Source organism: Podarcis tiliguerta, assembly GCF_965153285.1.
Source record: "Podarcis tiliguerta genome assembly, chromosome: 8".
NCBI lineage: Eukaryota > Metazoa > Chordata > Lepidosauria > Squamata > Lacertidae > Podarcis > Podarcis tiliguerta.
This window is the reverse complement of record NC_139541.1, coordinates 39,976,360-39,996,010: the sequence shown is the minus strand read 5'-3', so window position 1 is coordinate 39,996,010 and position 19,651 is coordinate 39,976,360. Positions and strand designations below refer to the sequence as shown.

The window sequence follows — 19,651 nt, the reverse complement described above, 5'->3', positions numbered from 1 at the left end:
CTGTTCTTCACCCACTTCTCCCCCCCCCCCCTTGTTTAAAACCGGAATGCCCAGTATTTGGCCAGGAACACACTGCAATCTTGAGAAAGGGCACAGTGACACTGAAGTGAAATCTTCACACTCTAATGGGAAAGGACACATTTCCCTCACAACCCGTGCTACAAATTCTACCAGCTCAGCAAATTCACCCACAACCCACACCAGGAAGAAAACACTCCTCCCCACGCCGGTTTCACACGATGAAAAGGAAATCTCAGGCACCATCTTTTTCCTTCTTCAACATGGTCTTGCTTTTCAGCAGGGAAGTCAATAACACTTGAAGCAGCCTCCAGAGTCTGGAGCCCTTTCGGATTACACAGGAAAACTGCGGTGTTTGCTCTCCGCGTGGCACATAAGAGGCTGCCTTATGTCATCATGCCCTTGGTCCATCAAGTTCAGCATTGCCTCCACTGGCTGCTGCTCCCTGTAAAATTAAATGCAAGTTTCCAGTCCTCATGGTTCCGGAGGGCTGATTTAAATAGGAACGTAGGGAGCGGCCTTACACAAAAGTTCAGACCCTTGGACCCTCCAGCTCAGCATCATCTTTACTTTCTCTCTTGTCTCTACTCTTTATTGACAAATCGAAGGTTTTATTTTTATTGTATTTTTTCACATTTTATACTGAAAAATTGGGATGAGGAGGAAATGGCTCTCCAGCGTTTCAAGCAAGATCCTTAACCTGGAGATGCTGAAGCTTTTGCATGCTGCATGGACAATCTTGCCTGTGACAAGTGTTCCTGTGGTGCACATTTTTAAACATCAGTCATATTTTTAGGGTCGTACATATTTTTGTTTTTTAGTATGAAGTGCCTGTGGTAATGGGATCCAGTATTTTGATTTGCAGTTACCTTAATGTCCTTGTTTGAAAGCCAAATAATCAGCAGCCCCCAAAGACAAGAGTTGTAACCCTTTGAAAGAGGGTCAAAGTAAGAAGAAGAAGAAGAGTTTGGATTTGATATCCAGCTTTATCACTATCCGAAGGAGTCTCAAAGTGGCTAACATTCTCCTTTCCCTTCCTCCCCCACAACAAACACTCTGTGAGGTGAGTGGGGCTGAGAGACTTCAAAGAAGTGTGACTGGCCCAAGGTCACCCAGCAGCTGCATGTGGAGGAGCAGGGAATCGAACCCAGTTCCCTAGATTACGAGTCTATCGCTCTAAACCACTACACCACACTGTGTATATAGAGAGATGGAGGATGTGCATGCAGAAAGGTCCTTTCCATCAGCCCTTAAAAGAAAAGGGACCCCTGACCATTAGGTCCAGTCGTGGCCGACTCTGGGGCTGCGGGGCTCATCTCGCTTTATTGGCCGAGGAAGCCGGCGTACAGCTTCCAGGTCATGTGGCCGGCAAGACTAAGCCGCTTCTGGCGAACCAGAGCAGCGCATGGAAACGCCGTTTACCTTCCTGCCGGAGCGGTGCCTATTTATCTACTTGCACTTTGACGTGCTTTCGAACTGCTAGGTTGGCAGGAGCAGGGACCGAGCAACGGGAGCTCACCCCATTGCAGGGATTCAAACCGCCGACCTTTTGATTGGCAAGTCCTAGGCTCTGTGCTTTAACCCACAGTGCCACCCCTTACGACCCAGCTTATACCACCCAGTAGCACTGAGAGGAAAGCAGCAGCCAGTCACTTTGCAAGGAAGGTTCTGGGATGGGTGGAGGGAAGAGAACCCTTCCATGATCTTTGCTTTATCAGTAGTTATCCTAGTTATCTCCACTGCCCCGGTGGAAAAGTCACATGGAATATAAATACAAATAATAAACTTAATCAGAAATGCAAAGCTTGCTTTGTGAAAATATCGGGATTTAAAAATATAAAATAAAGAGGATCCAAGACAAAAGACCAGCAACAGCAGTGTTATAATTCAGAGAACTTCGTTCAATTTAAAAATCAAACACATTCAAAAGGTAACAGAAATTGTTAATTATGAACAGCAAAAAAAGACCCAAAAGGGGTGGGGGACACACTCAACCAAGAGATTATACATCTTTTTACAAGGCAGAAATTGACCGAGTTTACTACAGAACTGATAATAAAATAAGAAGGGAGAACAAACAACACAAATATTGGAACAAAGCTATACCCACAAATGCAAATGTCATAATAAAAACGGCACTTTTTGAACTGAGACACTTAAGATATTTCTTATTTAAGCCACTTAAAATCTAGCATAATCATTAAATTAGTAAAAAATACTTTTATTCAAGAATAACGAAAAAAACCTTTTAAAGTTAGGTTTACATTTTTCCTACTTTTAAAAAAATAACTATGTTAAAAGAAAGGGGGAGAGATTTGTAAGGGAGTCAATATTATATACTTGGGGGTGGGGGCATAAAGATAACCCCCTTGGCTGAGAGAGCCTCTGTGCAAGGTCCGTGCAATGGATTGGACTTCCCCATGTTGAGGATTGATTAGAAGGGGCAGGGGCAGAGAAACTACTGTTCCTTCCATGCGGAACTGCAGGACAGAGGAGGAAGGGCTTGCTCTCCTACTCCGGGGAAAGCTCATATAAGATGAAGACTCTTTGGAGTGGGACACACTTATGAAACGCCATGCGCACAGGGGCTTCATGCTCCAGACAGAACTGTTCTATCTGCACGTACGGGGGTTCCAAACTACATGCGTGGTGCACCCTTGCTTCACAGAACAGGGCAGTCGTCATGCTCTGGTTCAGTCCCAGAGAAGCTGGGCCCCAGCAGCCATATGGACTCCAATAAGGCTAAGCCAGCATGAAGAGCCATTCAGCAGCCTCTTCGCATAATGCGTTTATTAGTCAGGGGCGATGCCAATTTCAAGACCTGGCATGTCTGCAGACTTCTATATAAGGTGAAACCGACATGTAATAAGAGTCATTTTGCGGAGCACAACTCAGCTAGTTATGCACCAAGCGTTCCCACAAGCCTGATGTATTAATATTCTGCTGGCAAGTGATTTTAGTGGGAGTCTTCCTGTTTTTTGAAACCAGAAGCAGCTCTCAACCTACACCATTCGGGGGCAGCCTATTTTAGACGAGCAGCACCAAAGTGCATTTCACCCACACTAGGAATAAATGGATATAGATTAAAGTCACCCAGCTTTAATCATTCATTTGTTTGTGCCCCTTTAGAAGTCCTTAAAACTTAAGAAGATTACAGCAAAATTAACACAGGAGGCATGAAAGAGAGAGCTCTTTGGGGGAAGTCATGACTGGCTTGTGCTATTGCTGTGCTTCAGATGTATGGTGGCCTTAGGTAGCATTACTCGATGAAAACAAAAACAAAAAACCCACAAGAACATCTAATGGCTTTAGTCATCAACTTCAGCTCAGCTCTTTTGAGGAAAATGTTTGGGTACATTCTTTTAATAAAACTTAAGGACCCAAAGAGACATTGCACAATTAGGATGGCTCCACAGTTTGTTAGCCATGTGTTTGATGCCTCGTGTGGAAAGAAAAGGGAGCCTCTTACCCAAGACCTTTCATTAGGAATAATAATTAAAGAAACAAAGTTAAGGAACAACAAAACATTTCATTACAAGTCCAGAAACAGCTGTAGTGGTTTGCAAAATAAAAAATAAAGCACATTATGAGCGTCATTGGAATTATTGTCGTATTCTGCAATAAAAAAGGGGGAGAGGGGTTCAGTCAAACTTAAAAGAGAAATGGTATCCCAGTAGCATTTAATTACTGCTAGGGGAAATCTTGATCATCTGTTACCTTCTTTTTAAAATATATACAAATACATATATTTTCAAATTGGGCATCTCTTATCTTCTTTCAAGTAAATACTTAGGAAAGATTTTAGCTGCCAACAACAGGAATTGGAATATTTTGGATTCTACTTGCCTGTTTGAGAAAGGCAGATGCAAACACTGAACTGGACTAAAACTAGCACATTTTCTCAAATCTAAATTTCCAGTGAAGCATGAGGAGAAGTAAGGAAACCACAAAAACATGCTAGTCTGCCTGCAACTTAACAACCTCAGATCTGGCTCCCCTGCATTCTTGGTTTGCTCTCAAAACCAACTTTTCAACGAGGTGCTTGTATTAGGCTCTTGCCCCAGTAGTTAGCAGCATTCATCCAATATATACTTACGATAAACATGCCACGGGTCACAATAAACACTGTAAAAAGGTGACCTGCTCTCCAAAAAGGGTGATCAACCACAGGGCCCTTCATATCTTGTACAGTACATGACTTGCCCTATTCATAAAAAGTAACTTCAGTGTCAACTTACTTCCTTATAGATCGTATTTTGGGGGCGGGGAATGCAAGCAGTTTTGCAGCACAAAGCTCTGAAGACACACGACGTGTTTGGTACACAGCCACTCATAGAGCTCTAAAAGCCATTCACAGCAGTCATGAAGACTTAGAAATGTATCCCTTGGTAATATTCTGAGCCCTCCAGTTATTTGCCTGCCATTCTTGGCACCACAACAGACGACAGTCAACCCTCAATTGTCTGCCTGTTCTGCTTTAAAAAACTACTTTGCCTACTTGGAAAGAACAGTTGCCACATTTCAACAACACATACATGTTAACAGCAAACAGCAACTGCATTATTCTGGTACATGTCTGAAAAGAGAACAATAGGGAAGTTAAGGCCAACTTCTGTGTTGACAGGGTGGGGTGTTCTTAACTGCTAAGAATTGGGGTTTGTTAGGCACTTTTCCCACAGAACCCAACTCTCAAAAAAGATAGACACAAATATGCCTAACACTTCTGACAATACACAAATCTTGGTCACTCTACTTTGGGCCACAAGAGGTAGCTGACCCCAAAGAATTCTGGGAGCTCTAAGCTTGTTTGTTAAAGGTGTTGAGAGTTGTTAGGAGACCATGATTGCCCTCAAAGGAGATCTACTATGAAACAAATGAAGCTTAAGCTTCAGGGCTCCTCATCATGGAGGAGCCCCAGAAGCAACTTCGGTCCATGTTGCTTCAGTCAAACAACTCATTTGATTATTTTTGTTGTTGTATATATTTTAACAATCCCAAAGTTTGAGAGTCAGGAGCACAGATGTTGAAACGGTGTGGTGATCTGTCATGGAATAACTCCATTGAAGAAGATAACAGGGGCTACCCAGACTTTATTGCTGGTTGCGAAGGGGCCCCCATAACAGGTCAAGCTTCAGGGGCCCCAAAATGTAGGCTTGCCACTGATTCTCAGAGTGGATAAATACTCGACCCCTCTTTACACAGCTCTGGGAGAGGGGTCTCTTAACAACTCTCAGCACCCGCAACAAACTGCAGCTCCCAGAATTCTTTGGCAGAAGCCACAGCTGCTTAAAGTGGTATCATGGTATTTTAAACATATGGTGTGAATGTGGCCCCACAAGAGGCAGCATCTATGCTCCCTTCACTCTCCCACAAATATGGTGCCTGTTTTGACATATACATGTACCACTTAAAGCAGAAGAGGCTAACCTGCGGCCCTTCCAGCATTGCTGGTCTAGGACTCCCTTCACTCCTGAACCCCTGGGCCTTGCTAGCTGCTGGTGGGAGTTGGAAGCCTGACCTCTGAAGGGCCACAAGCCTCCCACATCTTCAAAACAATAAGATGATCATATGCAAACTCATTTAATTGCTTCAAACTAATTTGATCAACCAATTAATACAGATTTTAATTAGGTGACACCTGGGGGGAGGGGAGATTTCTGCGATCCAAAAACAGGGTCCCCTAACTCATGATCTCCAGGATTAGGATGACATCATTATTAAAAACAGTTAACTGACGGCTAGAGAATTATATGCATATCATTAATTACGCTAAATGCTTGGTCCTCCTCTAAAAGGTCCCCTTGCACAAAGTGGGTAACCAACAGCAAAACCTGCAGCTTTAGCAGCACTGATACTGGTACATTGTGTCTTGGACATTGTAAATGCCACCATAAAAAGGCAGGCATTCTATTCCTCTTTATGGTGGGCCAAAACCATAAAGTAAGTCTCATCCATGAGAAGTAATACATTCTTCCTTTTGGTTTCCCATGGAAGGACTCGATTGTTGCCCGCCCCCCCCCCCTTTGCCTGCTGGTTTAGCTAAGAAAATACAGATTCTCAGCAAAACATTTGCACGACTCCCCTTCTGGCTTAATATGCCTCTTGGATAGCACAAACTGCTGGGATCACGAACAGGACAACTGTGCTTGTGGGCTCCCCACGTGGGCATCTGACTGGCCATTGTAAGAAGAGGGGGTGGCTATGTTCGCCCTCCACTGTTGGAGGCAGTATATGCCTCTGAATACCAGTTGCTGGGAAGCGCAAGAGGGGCGAGAGCAGCAGTGCTGTTGCACCCAGGTCCCACTTGCAGGCTTCCCATTGGGGCATCTGGCTAGCCACAGTGAGAACACGATGCTGGACTAGGTGGGGCCCCTTTGGCCTGATCCAGCAGCTAGGCTCTTCTTAAGTCTGTTTGCACTATGAAAGCATGGGGAGGGGAGGGATAATATCTGCTTCAATTGGCATTAACATTCATGACTCTTAATCCAATGAATCAATGCAGGAGACTGTAATTTCGTGAAAGGAAACTTTGCCAACAGCAGTTGCGGTCCAACACCACCTGGAGGGCACAGGACTGGGCTACGGTTGCTGTCAAAGCATTCCTGGTAACCCCTCCAAACGACAAGTTTCTCAGGGTTCGTTTTGGAGTGTGAAAGGCACAACACTGGCTTGAAATGGTTGAGGCCAGCTCAGATACAGGCAGCCCGACAAAAAACACAATTGCCATGCTTGAGGTGGAAGGCCTACAGTGCATCCCACTCAGTAGCCGTGCGGTTAAACGGCCTTTTGAAAAGGACAACCCCAACCCTAGAACACCACCACTTCTTTAAGGTTGCCAGTGTGGTGCCCTCTGAATGATGCTGGACTCAACATCTCTCTCCATTGGCTTTGCTGCCTGGGGCTGATAAGAGCTGGAGTCTAACCAAAGCTGGAAGGCAGCTACCCCTGTTGTAAAACATTTGTTACACTCCTCCTGTGCCTCAAAAACGGGCCTCTCAGCTGGACCATAACACTGCCCTAGTGTGACTGAACTACTTCCTGTGTTGATGGATGCTGGAAATTCTGTGGGGCTGGAAGGCGGGACTTCCAGGGGTCAAGTTTAATTCCTAAAGCTTAGCACAGGGAGAGAGGAGAAAACCTTTAAATAAAAATAAGAGGGCTTGCCAGAACAACGGAAGCAAAACATTAACATTGACATGTATACAAGCAGGTCCCTCTTGCCTGCTTGGTCCCCTAAGACGTGAAGTCATAAGACCACTGCCAGGGGGGCAGGGGATGAGATGGCAGCAGGCGCTTCAAGCTTCGCCAGTTACAAAGCCTCCACACAGGCTGAACTAGAGCCAGGCACACAAAACTGCTACAGGCCGCCGCTCCCCACCCAGAGCTTCTGCTGTTTGCAAACTTTTGTTCCAGGTCTTCCAGGTTCGGCATCACATGGAACTGTCATTCCCACCCCTTCCCCCTACCAGCCCCAGGAGCAAATGGATGTCACTGGAGCCTATGACACTCTGTGCAGAAAGAGAAAACGGAAGGGATTGGCTGTCGGTGCAGCCAGAAGTTGCCGATCGATCCTGCAGAAGGTATCAAGTGAAGGCCGATCATGGAGAGCAAGCTGGATTTCTCCTGTAGCCACCGAAGCTGGCAGCGTTTAAATTCTGGCCACAGAGATCGCTGTGCCACATCATCGTGGATTCGGAGGCCCCGGAGGGAGCTTTTAGCTTGGGTGCCCAAGAGGTGTCAACTTAAGAGCCGCCCGGAAGGAACGTCGCAAGGGTGACCATATACAAAATGTTTATTGCAAGTCAAATACAAAGCGGAACTACATGGGAATCTTAAAAGGGAAAAAAGGGGAGAAAATAAAAAGCAGATCCCAAAAAATAATAATTAACAACAATAATAATTAAAAAAAAAAGTCCATGTTGGGGCAGCCAAGTCTTTTTGCGAGTGGAATTAAGTTGATATCTGTGCAAGTCCACAATTTCAGCGTCACAGTTTTCTTTGCTTCTGCCTGTGTGCGTGTCCATCTGTTTTAAGGAGTGTAAAGCTCGGGGTGGGAGGGGCACAGACATTTTTTGCGCCCCAGGAAAACCCTCCGCCGGCAAGAGAATCAGTTGCGTTGGATTCTTTGTCCTTTCTGGACATGTGGAGGGGCAGTTGTGGGCCTGCTGGTGATTCTTGGCAGCTCTCGTTTTCCTTCTGCAAAGGAACTCAGGGTGGAGAAACTTAGGCAGCTAATGAAAGAGAGGACCAAGCAAAGGACAGACCGAAGAGTCCAGCCCACAGCTGCACATGTAAACATTGCCATCCTGTTGGCTTCCCTGTTGGAGGGTCTACTGAGGCCTCTTGAGGTTCCCAGCAGAAGCTTCTCTTCCTGGATTGAATTTGCACCTGGGACTCTTTGCCTCCTGCCTCTGGTCAGCTGCCTGGCTTGGGGGGAAGGGGAGGGAGGGAGGAGAGGAGGGGAGGGGAGGGCCATGCAGGCAGCAGGGGTCTAGGGACTTGTCACTGTCAGGCCCCTGGCTTCGAGGTTTGCTTTCTTGTTGAACGAAGAGTCCGACGTACTCGTGGTTTTCAAAATAATATTGTGCGTTGATTTGGACCGAATGCCTTTCCTCTAGTTTTAAGATTCCTGTGGGACAACCTCCATCAGCTTCTGGCACAGGACTGTCGTGGAATCTGTTTTGAGGTAGGGTTGGGGGTGGGGGTGGACAGAAAACAAAAATGACCAAGCTGCATTGTGAAATGCTTGGAAACAGTAAACACTGAAGGGAGTTTTAAGGACACTCTAACAAATTGTTGTTCTGCTTAGAATCAGCAGGAGTGTGTGGCTCTCTCAAATGTGCACCTGTCCCCTGCCTGATGCATAGTCTAGGCGTCGTGTGCAAACAAAACCACAATAGGTTTGCTTGGATGTAAGTGGCTTTTGGGTTGCCTTGGACAAGATAAAGTGACCAGCATCATCATCATTATTATTATCATTATAATCATCAATAATAATAATAATAATAATAATAATAATAATAATAATAATATTACAGTGGTACCTCGGGTTAAGTACTTAATTCGTTCCGGAGGTCCGTACTTAACCTGAAACTGTTCTTAACCACTTTAGCTAATGGGGCCTCCTGCTGCTGCCGCGCCGAGCATGATTTCTTTTCTCATCCTGAAGCAAAGTTCTTAACCTGAAGCACTATTTCTGGGTTAGCGGAGTCTGTAACCTGAAGCGTATGTAACCTGAGGTACCACTGTAATAATAAAATGTGAAAGGTGGTTTGAGCATTAGATCATGGTGAGTGGTGTGTATGCTCACACCGCTTTTGCCTCTGTCGAACAGGGTTTGGAAGTATTCCCCCCCCCCCCCAGAAAACCTGTAGCCCCTGTTCATCCAGAGGGACAAAAGAGAAACATAGCTGCACCCTGAAGAATGTGAAGCCTCTCTCAAAATGTTCCCCATTTAACTTCTGCCTGCTTCCAGCAAAAGGGCTGGACACTTGGCTTGCACCAACACTTTCTGGCTACAAGGAGATTTTCTTGGGTGGGAGGGTGGTAAACAACACAAGGCAGTAAGAGCATTAGCTTTGTATTAAGACACTTGCAAAAGATTCCTTCTATCCACCCTGGAATATTCCATATGCCTCCCCCCTCCCTTGCCCCCCGCTATTCTCTGGAAGGAAGGAAGGCCTGCAGTGCAGGACCCAATTAATATGCGGATTTGTCACCCGACAGCTTTAAAAATTGGCTTCTCTAAGAGCAGCGACGGATACTTGGAAGAGGAAGAAAGTGTGTGTGTGTGTAAAGGGAGAGAGAATCCGAGAGAGGAACCACTGAAAAGCTCTTGCGTTCTCCACCCGAAAGTGCAGCATTAAACCCTTGGCGCTTCTGCTAGTCTGCATTTCTAGGTCAGCCTGTTTGTTGTTGTCGTCTCGAGCCCCCGGAGAGACAGATGGTGGTGTTTAGTTACATGGACACCATCCAGTGAGACTTCTCATGATTCAGCTGTTCAAACAGAACTTTGTTTCTGGGGCTGAAAAAGAAGGAGAGCAGGCCAGGAGCACCAAATGGCCCCCGACACTTGCTCTGTGGAGTGGGCATATACAAGCTGGCTGCCCTCAAGTTATTGTTGTTGTTTAATATATTTTTATATCCCACCTTTCTCTCAAGTTGGAATTCAAGATGGCTTGCAGCACTTTTAAAACAACTTCATAAAATGCAAAATAGTGAAGATAAACTAGTTAAAAGCAATAGCTAAAAGACAACAAAGCCCATTTAGAACCAGCATGAAATTATCAATTGCCCTGAGAGCAGCCCAGTGGTCAAAATCATTTGCACCTAGTTTTCAACAGCCCGTCTGAATAGGAAGGTCTTAGCCTGATGGGAAAGTTAACAAGGAGAGAGACAGACCAACAGGGGAGTCAGAGAAGAGAGAGCTAAGAGGACTGTGACTGGGAGCTGATTAAAGTTGCATTTTAGTTGTGTGAAATAAACCAGATCTTAGGGCTTTTCCGTTATAGGAACAGAGAAAGCTGCCCTCTGTCAAGGCAGACCATTGGTCCACCCAGCTCAATATGGGCTTTCTGGGATTTCAGTCAGAAGAGGTTTTCCCTGCTCAACCTGGAGAGACCAGGGACTGAACTGGGGATATCTGGCAGGCAAAGGATGTGGTTGGAAAGTATTCTGCACACCCGTGGCACTACCAAGCAAGCACAGACTCTGGAAATGTGTAAGCATAAGGGAATTTGCTCAGCTGGCATGATGCAACCTACCTGCAGAGTTCAGGCTTCCTGGTTACAAAGACTGGGGTGGGGTTGAGTGTGTGTGGAGGGTTAGGGTTGGAGGATGCAAAGAGGCAATGTAGCAGAAATACTAGTTCCCAGAACGTAGAATTCCAGCTGCCCCCACAAAACCTGACTGGTCCTCCTCAGTCAGGCAGAAAAAAAGTGTGCCTAGGGGTAGTATGTCTGTGCTCTTCTTGGTGCTGCTTGGATAAATGCATGAATCTAACCTTTGGAACATTTTGTAAGTAAAGCATTTTAAACTTGCTTAACAGTGTGTTGTCTGTTCATTGCAAGAGGAATAGAAAGCTGACTGAACAGGATATGCAAAAAGTTTAATGGTTTACATTCCTATTGCTGTTTGACTTTGTGAGTTCAAACTCTGCTACTAGTGACTCTCGCCTGCTGGAGAGTGAGTTTAGTCCCACACTTTGAAACCAGGCATCCAGCTGATTCTTTTGTTATTTATCCCACACACATGGGTTAAAAAATAATATATTTTTCCTCCCATACTTTTAACAATTTATTGAAAGGGGATTAACCCCCCCAATTGATTTAATACCATTATGCTGAGATCAACAGTACGGATTACTGTTCTCGCACCCATGCGCCATCACCCTGCAAGCCAGGAAAGGGACTCACATATGAGCTGGAGAAGCCACTTTGGTTTGTTTTTCCACCAGACCCCAAAGTAGTAAACGGGGACCCCGCTGAGAATGATGGCAAAGCCAATGCCACACTCCTTTGGGGTCATCCAGAAAGAGACGACAATCAGGAATATGCAGGCCAGGATGAAGAAGACGGGCAAAAGGAGGTTCACCTGTACATGGGAAAGGGCCATGGGATGGGACACAAAAGAGCAGCAAAGTCAGACAATTTCTATACTAAATGGGGGGGGGGGACCATTGGACTGGATTAACCACTCACTGCTTCAGTTTTGTTTAATTCATTAAAAACAGGCTGAGAGGCAGCGACTGGCCCAAGGTCCAATCCAGTGAGCTTCATGGGCAATTGAGGATCTGAACCCTGGTCTCCCAAATCAAGCACTCTAACTACCACGCCACACTGGCTCCCACACTTCCCCCCACATTTTACAACCCCCAAGAAGTCTATTTAAAAAATAAAGCTAATTTATTATATGCTAGTGTGACAAGAGAGCTTCTCTCCACTTTAACTGTGTAAACTTAAAATTTCTGGTACTTGCTTAAATCCCTTCCAGAAGATTCGGGCAAAACTGCAGGGACCTCTGAAGCACGAACACAAGCAAGGGAAGACCAGCCTGTCATCAGCTGAATGTAAAAGCCCTCTTGCAGTTCACTACTTGGTTTTGGCCTTGAAGAAATGGCCCAGCTATGCCCCTTCCCTCCTCCTCCCCCGCTTGCCTCAAGTTCCTTTTTCAGTCTGTAAATCTGAGGCTGAAGCTTCTCTCACTTTTTAATTGATATGAGTCAGTTTAGGAAACAATAACTGACTGAAAAGCAGGATGAAATTATAGTAAATCAATAAACAGAGCCCACAAAAAGAGCCCTGCTGGATCAAGCCAATGACCCGTCTAGTCCAGCATCCTGTTCTGACAGCGGCCAACCAGATGCCTGTGGGAAACTCGAACGCGGGACCTGAGCACAACATCAGAAGTCTGCCCAGCTGCGCTTCCCAGCACCTGCCTCTGACAGTGGAGGCAGAGCATGGCCATCGCAGCTGGCAGCCATTGACAGCCTTATCCCCCATGAAAACTCCCACACTTCTGCTGCTCCCACCACATCCCTCTCTCACCCTTATAGGCCTCTCCAGCTCTGGCTTCTTGTATCTCAACCACAACATGCCAATGATAGCCAGGGCCACGCAGAGCCAGTTGAAGAAGCTGAAGAAGTTGATGACCGAGAATATGTCGTTGGAGAAGGCGTAGAGCAAAGTCATGATGCACTGCAGATTTGGAAGGGGGGAGTGGGGAGAGGAGAGGAAACAGATCGATAAAATTCAGGAGTGACCCAAATGACAACCATTGCCTTTTAATGCCTGCCCTCCCTTGCAAAAATGAGAATTAATGGAGGACGTGGTAGCGCAGGGGATTTTGCCATTTGAACGGCAGCCACTAGAAAACAAATGTGGCTCTTGCACTTGAGTTTTAAACCTTTGAAACGTGTGTGGTGGAGGTAGGCATAGAACCAGCAGATAGAAGCAGGAAATTCAGAGCGCAAGCTCAAACAAGCAAGGCGGCTAGGCCTTCTCAGTTTCCCCAAAAACTTTAAAAAACAAACAAACCTACGACGCCCCTCTCAGCTCTCCATTAAATGGAAGCTGCTTTCTGGAACAACTTACCAAACCTCAGCCAGGGGTCTGCACTCTGATCTCTCAAGCAAAAGATTTGCTCAACACAGCAGTGGCAAGTTGGCCCCCCTCCAGATGTTGCTAGATTGTAGGTCCATCACACACACACCTCCGCATCCATGAGGCATGCTGGCTGCTAGGGTGGATGGGGCTTGGAGTTCACAGACCCTCCAAGTGTCCCTATTTCCCAGGGACAGTCCCAGATTTACAAAAGCCATCCCAGCTTCTGATTTGATCCCAGAATGTCCTGCTTTTCCTTAGGATGTTCCGATTTTCATCGGAGAAATGTTGGAGGGTATGGAGTTATCCAACCCCCATCTGAAGACAGCCCTGTATTGCGAAGGTTTTTTTGGTAATATTTAATGTTTTATTATGTTTTTATATGTGTTGGAAGCTGCCCAGAGTGGTTGAGGCAACCCAGTCAGATGGGTGGGGTATTATTATTATTATTATTATTATTATTATTATTATTTGGGACGTCCCTATTTTCATCAGAGCAATGTTGGAGGTTATGAGCCCAGTGACATCCGCAGAGCTACAGATGTTTCCTATCCATGGCTTAATCCCACGCACACCCTTCCTGAGTGGTCAGTGGGAAGCCATCTCTGATGGACCAGTGTCACCCTCTCTGAAAATTGCCGCAGCCTTCTGCATTGGCAGGGGAAAGTTAATTCTATCTAGATGCCCCCCCCCCCCGCCCTGGTCAAAACTGAGTGCAATTCAGCAGGGTGATCCAATCCAGTGTCCGTGACTGCTGTCCACACCACGCTCCCCACTGCCAGGCCAAATCAACTGGTGTTGATGACAATGCACTGCTGTTCTCAAGAGAAGCAGCTGGCTTAAGCTGGGTGAGAACAGCTTTGCTGTCCTTGTCACCACAGGCTCTGGCATGAGGATCCTGGCACACTTTCAGCCTGTGCCGCAGGGAGTTCTTCGAGCAGCAAGAGGCAGCCAGGAATGCTGCAGAGTGCCCCCCAGCCGCCAAAGCTGGGACCTCTCTTCTGCTTTCTCTCCCCCCCCCTCTCTCTCTCGAAAAGAGAGTGATGCAGCTGTCCGCGTTGCCTCCCCTGGCTCCAACACTGCCTCTTCCACTGCTGTGTCCCCCAAAGCTATAAAGAACAGTCCATGAGGAAACGAGAATGCAAGAGCAGCCCTGCTCCATCTGACCAAAGGCTCATCTATCTTAGCACCCGGCTTCTCTATGTGGAAGCTGGCAAGTGGGGGACAAAGCCACCCCTCTCTGACAAACTTCTGCTGCTGCTGCTACTGCTCCCCAGCAGCTGGTATTCTGCTAAAGAGGCAGTGTGGGGCCAGATCATCTGTCTTGCAACCAGAGGGTTCCGGGTTCAATCCCTGGCATCTTCAGGTAGGGTTGGGGGAGACTCCTGCCTGAAATCCTGGAGAGACACTGATATCAGATGCCCTTTTAAAATGTGTTGGGGAGGGAAGGGATGGTTGGGTTGCTCTTGTTTTTGTTTTTATTACATATTTTGTGTTTTTATATTGTGATTTTATGCTGTGAACCTCTGAGATCTGCTGGTATAGGGTGGTATACATATTTAAATAATAGTAGCAGTAGTGGTAATAATAACAATAACAACAACAACCCACCACCAAACAGAGCAAGATGGACCAGTTGGTATAAGGAAGCTTCCTATGTTCCTAAAGAAGCAGCATATTGAGCCATAATGACAGCTAGCCACTGCTCATGAATTTGCTCAATCCACTTTTAAAAGCTATCTCAAAATTCCTGCCGGAGTGAACAAGCCCCAAACATTTTGGGAAGGTGCTCTAAGCCTCCTGATCGTTTTGGATGAACCTTTCTCCAGCTTCACAATGTCCTGCCCCCAGCCCCAGATGGGGCAAGCAGGAGTGAGTATAGACCACTAGCCCAAAGGTGGTACAAAGTGCCACAGCTTTAAATCAGGGCAGATCTTCCCCTGCTTTGAGGGACCCAAGCGATGCAACTGTAATAAGCCGACTGAGAAGGTGGGCTGGAAGTAAGCAAGGATAGAGGCAGCCTTGGCTAATTGGATATGTTCAACAGGTGCTGCTTGGGCACTGCAAACGAAAGGCGCACCAATTCAAAAGCAAAACGCAGACTGTCTTTTGTGAATGGCATCAGCCATCTGCTGTGACCCAGGGTTCAAAAGGCGATGCCTGCAAGACTAACTCTTCCTAAACCATCTTCGAATTACATAGTTGCTTCTCAATTCTGGACGGAGGTCACTGCCTGTATAAACTTGGTCCTGAGAACAGATCGAAAATCCAACAAAACAGCATTGCTGCTGTTTAGGGAACTCTATTCCAAGGGCAGCGGAACTGGTTTGTAAGTCACGGCCCGCAGGTTGCCAAACCTATCATTTTACATCACTGGAAGAGTAAACACCATCACAACAATCCAGCAGCGGACAGAAGAGCTGTCCTCACTCGCCAAACATAGCGATGTATCGTTGGGAACAGAAATTGGATGCTTACCAAGCTGCAAGGAAAGCCAACAGCTAACTCTCTGCCTAATGAATGTAGAAGATATTTTGATTATAATACACGCCCCCTCCAAACTGAAACTTGAATGAGCAGAACTGTTGAAGGTGGACCTGCATTCTCTCCCCCCACCTCCTGGCACCACTGGCCATTTTGTTGTAATGGTTGTGCCAACAGAACTATCTTTTTTTTTAACTAAAAAATCCACTTAAGAAAGTAAGATGTAGCCATTGATATCCCTCTCCTCTCTGAATTTGTGTAATCGTCTTGTAAAGCCATCTAGGTTGGGGGTCATCACTGTCTATAAAGGTAAAGGGACCCCTGACCATTAGGTCCAGTCACAGACGACTCTGGGGTTGTGGCGCTCATCTCGCTTTACTGGCCGAGGGAGCCGGCGTACAGCTTCCGGGTCATGTGGCCAGCATGACTAAGCTGCTTCTGGCAACCAGAGCAGCGCACGGAAACACCGTTTACCTTCCCGCCGGAGCGGTACCTATTTATCTACTTGCACTTTGACATGCTTTCGAACTGCTAGGTTGGCAGGAGCAGGGACCGAGCAACGGGAGCTCACCCCGTTGTGGGGATTCGAACCGCCGACCTTCTGATCGGCAAGTCCTAGGCTCTGTGGTTTAACCCACAGCGCCACCCGTGTCCTCATCACTGCCTATACCGCCTCTCAAATGGAAAGGATCGAGGCTTTCCTGTGGGCATCCTTACTGTGAAGACGAGTGAAGGCACCGGCGTGAGGAGCCTGGGATGGATCATAGACAGAACAGAAGGCAGGTGTCCCTCACGAGCACCAACGAAGAACAGCCTGAGAGAGAGAGAGGAAAGAACAACACTGCGGTTAATTCACACTGCCTGAAATTACTTTAAGAGGGCTGTGCAGCCAGAAGGAGCTCCTTGTGAGATTTGGGGAGCCAAATTACTGTGCCTCACGAGGATTCTGTCTGGAGCTGCACCAGTTTCATACAGACAAGGAGGAAGCTAATCCTCCATGCCTCTGTCCGCTGCAGAGTGTGAAAGGGAAGGGCCACTCTGAGATATTCCCCAATGGGATTGAGGGGGTGTAGGTCAGGGGCAGAACACTTGCCTGGCATGCAGAAGGCTCCCCGGCATCTCCAGCTACTAATGAGGTGATGGGGAAAGGCCCTGCTCTGCCTGAGACCCCAGGAGGCCACTGTCATCCAGAGAGTGCTGGACGCTAGATAAACAAGTCTGACCTGATACAAGGAACAGCCAATATATACAGAAGAAGTGTGGAAGGTATTCCACAACAAAAAATGGAAAACATGATACAAGTTGTTCTCCTGAAAGATCCTGGAGAAGTATTTATGGAATTGCCTGCTTTTCATTCGGTCCCTGCACCAAGCTCCAATTCCACTCTCCAGTCACCACAGGAGATTCTCCCACTCCACCAGAAGAGCAAGACACATACCTGGACGAAGTAAAGAGTGACCCATTGACTGAGCCAAAGCACGACAGGCCAACAAAGACGGGGATAATCCAAGCCATGACGCCCAGGTGATAGTTCCCAAAATCCTATGAGCAAACAAGAAGGAGGAAAGAAGAGGAGTGTCAGAGGTTTGCCCAGGAGATGCCAACAGCTGAGCATGTGAAGAAGTGGGAAGGTGACAGTGCCCAGGTGGGCTAAACTGGATTTGCAAGATCATGTGATTCACAGACCAACTTGAACCCAGGAGACCCTCAGCCCAGTGAGGCACACAGGGGGGTTGGTTCTCCTCTTCCTGCCAACTGAGAATTGATCTCTCTCACTGGGTCGTTGCGCTGGCAATCATTAAGAACAAGGAGCAAGTTACCTGTCACATTTCCCCCCTTCCCCTTCCTTCTAGGGGACTCAGGAGAACAGGCATGGTTCTTCCACACTGCCTTCCGTTTTAGCACCAACAACCAGCCTGTGAGATCGGCAAGGCTGAGAGACAGAGGCTTCCCCTACAGGGGCTTTATGTGCCAGCTCCCATTTGACCCAAGGTCTCCCCAACCCTCTAGCCAGGGTACCATCACGCTGGCTGCATAAATCAGTAGCAGCTGCATGCTCTAAGTGTTTAAAATTACAAGCGACAAAACAACAGCTGGCCTCAAAAGAAAAAAGGGGGGGGAGGAGAGGACATTTCACGTCAATACTGACACAGCACTTCCCCCTGTGAGGCGTCACTTTGGAAACTGATCACGAGACCACACAGGCTCTGATTTGCTCTTATAGCCAGTGGTGGTGGTTTCTCAGACAGATGCATATCCTCGGCTACCGTTCCACTTATCCCTGCTCATCGCCATGTGAGCCATGATGGCATCCTCCAACGCAGAGGGGGTGGCAACGGGGAAAGATCAGCGCTGGCTGAATGGCAAAGATGGAACTCCAAGATAGCACGAGGTCCAGATTGCACACAGGGAAATGTCAAAAAGCCAGAGAAGCGAGCTAGCTAAAAGAGCAGCCATTCCCGGGTGAGTCACTCCATATTTTACCACAGCAACGGCTTCCGACGCCAACATCTGATCCACAGACAGCGTTGTGAAGTAAGCCAGGTTGGTCAAGACGTAAACCAAGGTGACGATGGGCAGGGAGATGATGATGGCCAGAGGCAGGTTTCTGAGGGGAAACGTTGGGAGAGGGTTAGAGTGTTTTGCAAGATCACCTCTGGGGGATGGCCCAGGGCACCAATGATGCACGTCACAACTGCAGCATTAGCAGAAGGGACATTATTCTTTAGTCATGCACACACGTTGGATCACCAAGTTACAAAGGAGGGGAAAAACTGAATATAGCAGCAGATCCCCACCACGTTTAGGATTAAGAGGCCATACACAAGACAGCAGAAAATCCATCGCCTCCCCTCTCCCCCGGGATCAGAGCAGCTCACTACAAAAAGCTATTTTCTATTGAAAACAGCCTCCTGCTTATCTTAAGACCCTTAGGAGAGCCCGGCTGGATCAAACCAAAGGCCAATGTAGCTCCACATCCTGTTTCCCACAGCGGTGAATCAGATGCCTGAGGGAAGCCCACTTGCTCTCCCACCCCCAGCCACACCAGAGTAACTGCCCAGTTCAAAATATTCCATTGCTTCCTATGTTGCTCCTCGCAAAACGGCAGCTACTTTTGAAGAGCCTGCAAGTCAGGCCATATGCTGGCCTTGAGGCAAACAGTCCACACATCCTTCTTGCTGGCTTAGTTGGTCGGCTGACTGGGGCAGAGATTCACAGTTGCCTCCGTGCCATCTTGTGGAATTATACCCCACAAAGCCAGCTGGCTGTGGATTAGGAACATGTCCTAGTTTGGGTAGAAAACACTTTTTAAACTCCAAGTGCATGGCCAGGCTGGGCTATAGCAGGCAAGGGAGGAAATAAGGCAAACAAATCAAAGGAGATAGACCAGCCTATCCCCTTAAGATCTGGTGGCCTCCAGATATTTTGGACCTCAGCTCTCATTGGCCCCAGTCAGCCCTGACATCACACAGCTGCACTGGCTAGAGCTGATGGGAGTTGTAGTCCAAAACATCTGTAAAGCACCAGGCTGGGTTAGGCTGAGCTGCCCTACCTGCCTTAGTCCAATCATTAAAAGAACCAAGAAAGTTTTAAAAAATGAAGACCTCCTCGATGCTGCATGTAACCAACCAGCAGACCAGAAGGCCAGTGGACATGCTGTGTTTGACAATCTAATTGCAGCCACAACAAACATACTTTAGAAGTTATAAAGCATCCAGGTCAGATGAACTGAGTCTGTACGAACCTTTGTAGTTTTGCCAAGCATCGCGGGGAGTTGGGAGAGGGGGCTCAGCCTCTGGGAAAGAACAATAGCACAGACCCCACCCCACCCGCTCCAGGCGGTTTCTGCCTTCTTAGGGCTGTGCCTGAATCAGAACAGGCATATCCGATTCCAACACACTTTGCTGCAAAATCCTGCTTTGCACATGTGAATTAGAAGGTTTTGTGGAAAACAAGGCTCTTGGTGGCTTCTAGTCAGGATGGCAATGCTGTCCCTCACTGCTGGAGGTTGCATGCCTATGAATACTGGGGGGTGTGAGTGGGGAGAG

At 47.2% G+C, this 19,651-nt stretch overlaps 1 protein-coding gene across 1 annotated transcript in view; it reads right to left on the bottom strand.

The window, feature by feature from the left end:
* Nucleotides 1–1,881: 1,881 nt before the first annotated feature.
* The window catches only part of SLC7A5 (solute carrier family 7 member 5), a 52,881-nt gene continuing 35,111 nt past the window's right edge, over nt 1,882–19,651 (bottom strand). The window contains exons 5-10 of the mRNA XM_083453221.1: nt 18,087–18,210; nt 17,041–17,144; nt 16,320–16,416; nt 12,564–12,713; nt 11,433–11,610; nt 1,882–8,694 (exon numbers count right to left, since the gene is read on the bottom strand). Coding sequence (XP_083309347.1) covers nt 8,639–8,694; nt 11,433–11,610; nt 12,564–12,713; nt 16,320–16,416; nt 17,041–17,144; nt 18,087–18,210 — 709 coding nt within the window. The 3' untranslated portion in view covers nt 1,882–8,638. The remainder of the gene's footprint in view (nt 8,695–11,432; nt 11,611–12,563; nt 12,714–16,319; nt 16,417–17,040; nt 17,145–18,086; nt 18,211–19,651) is intronic.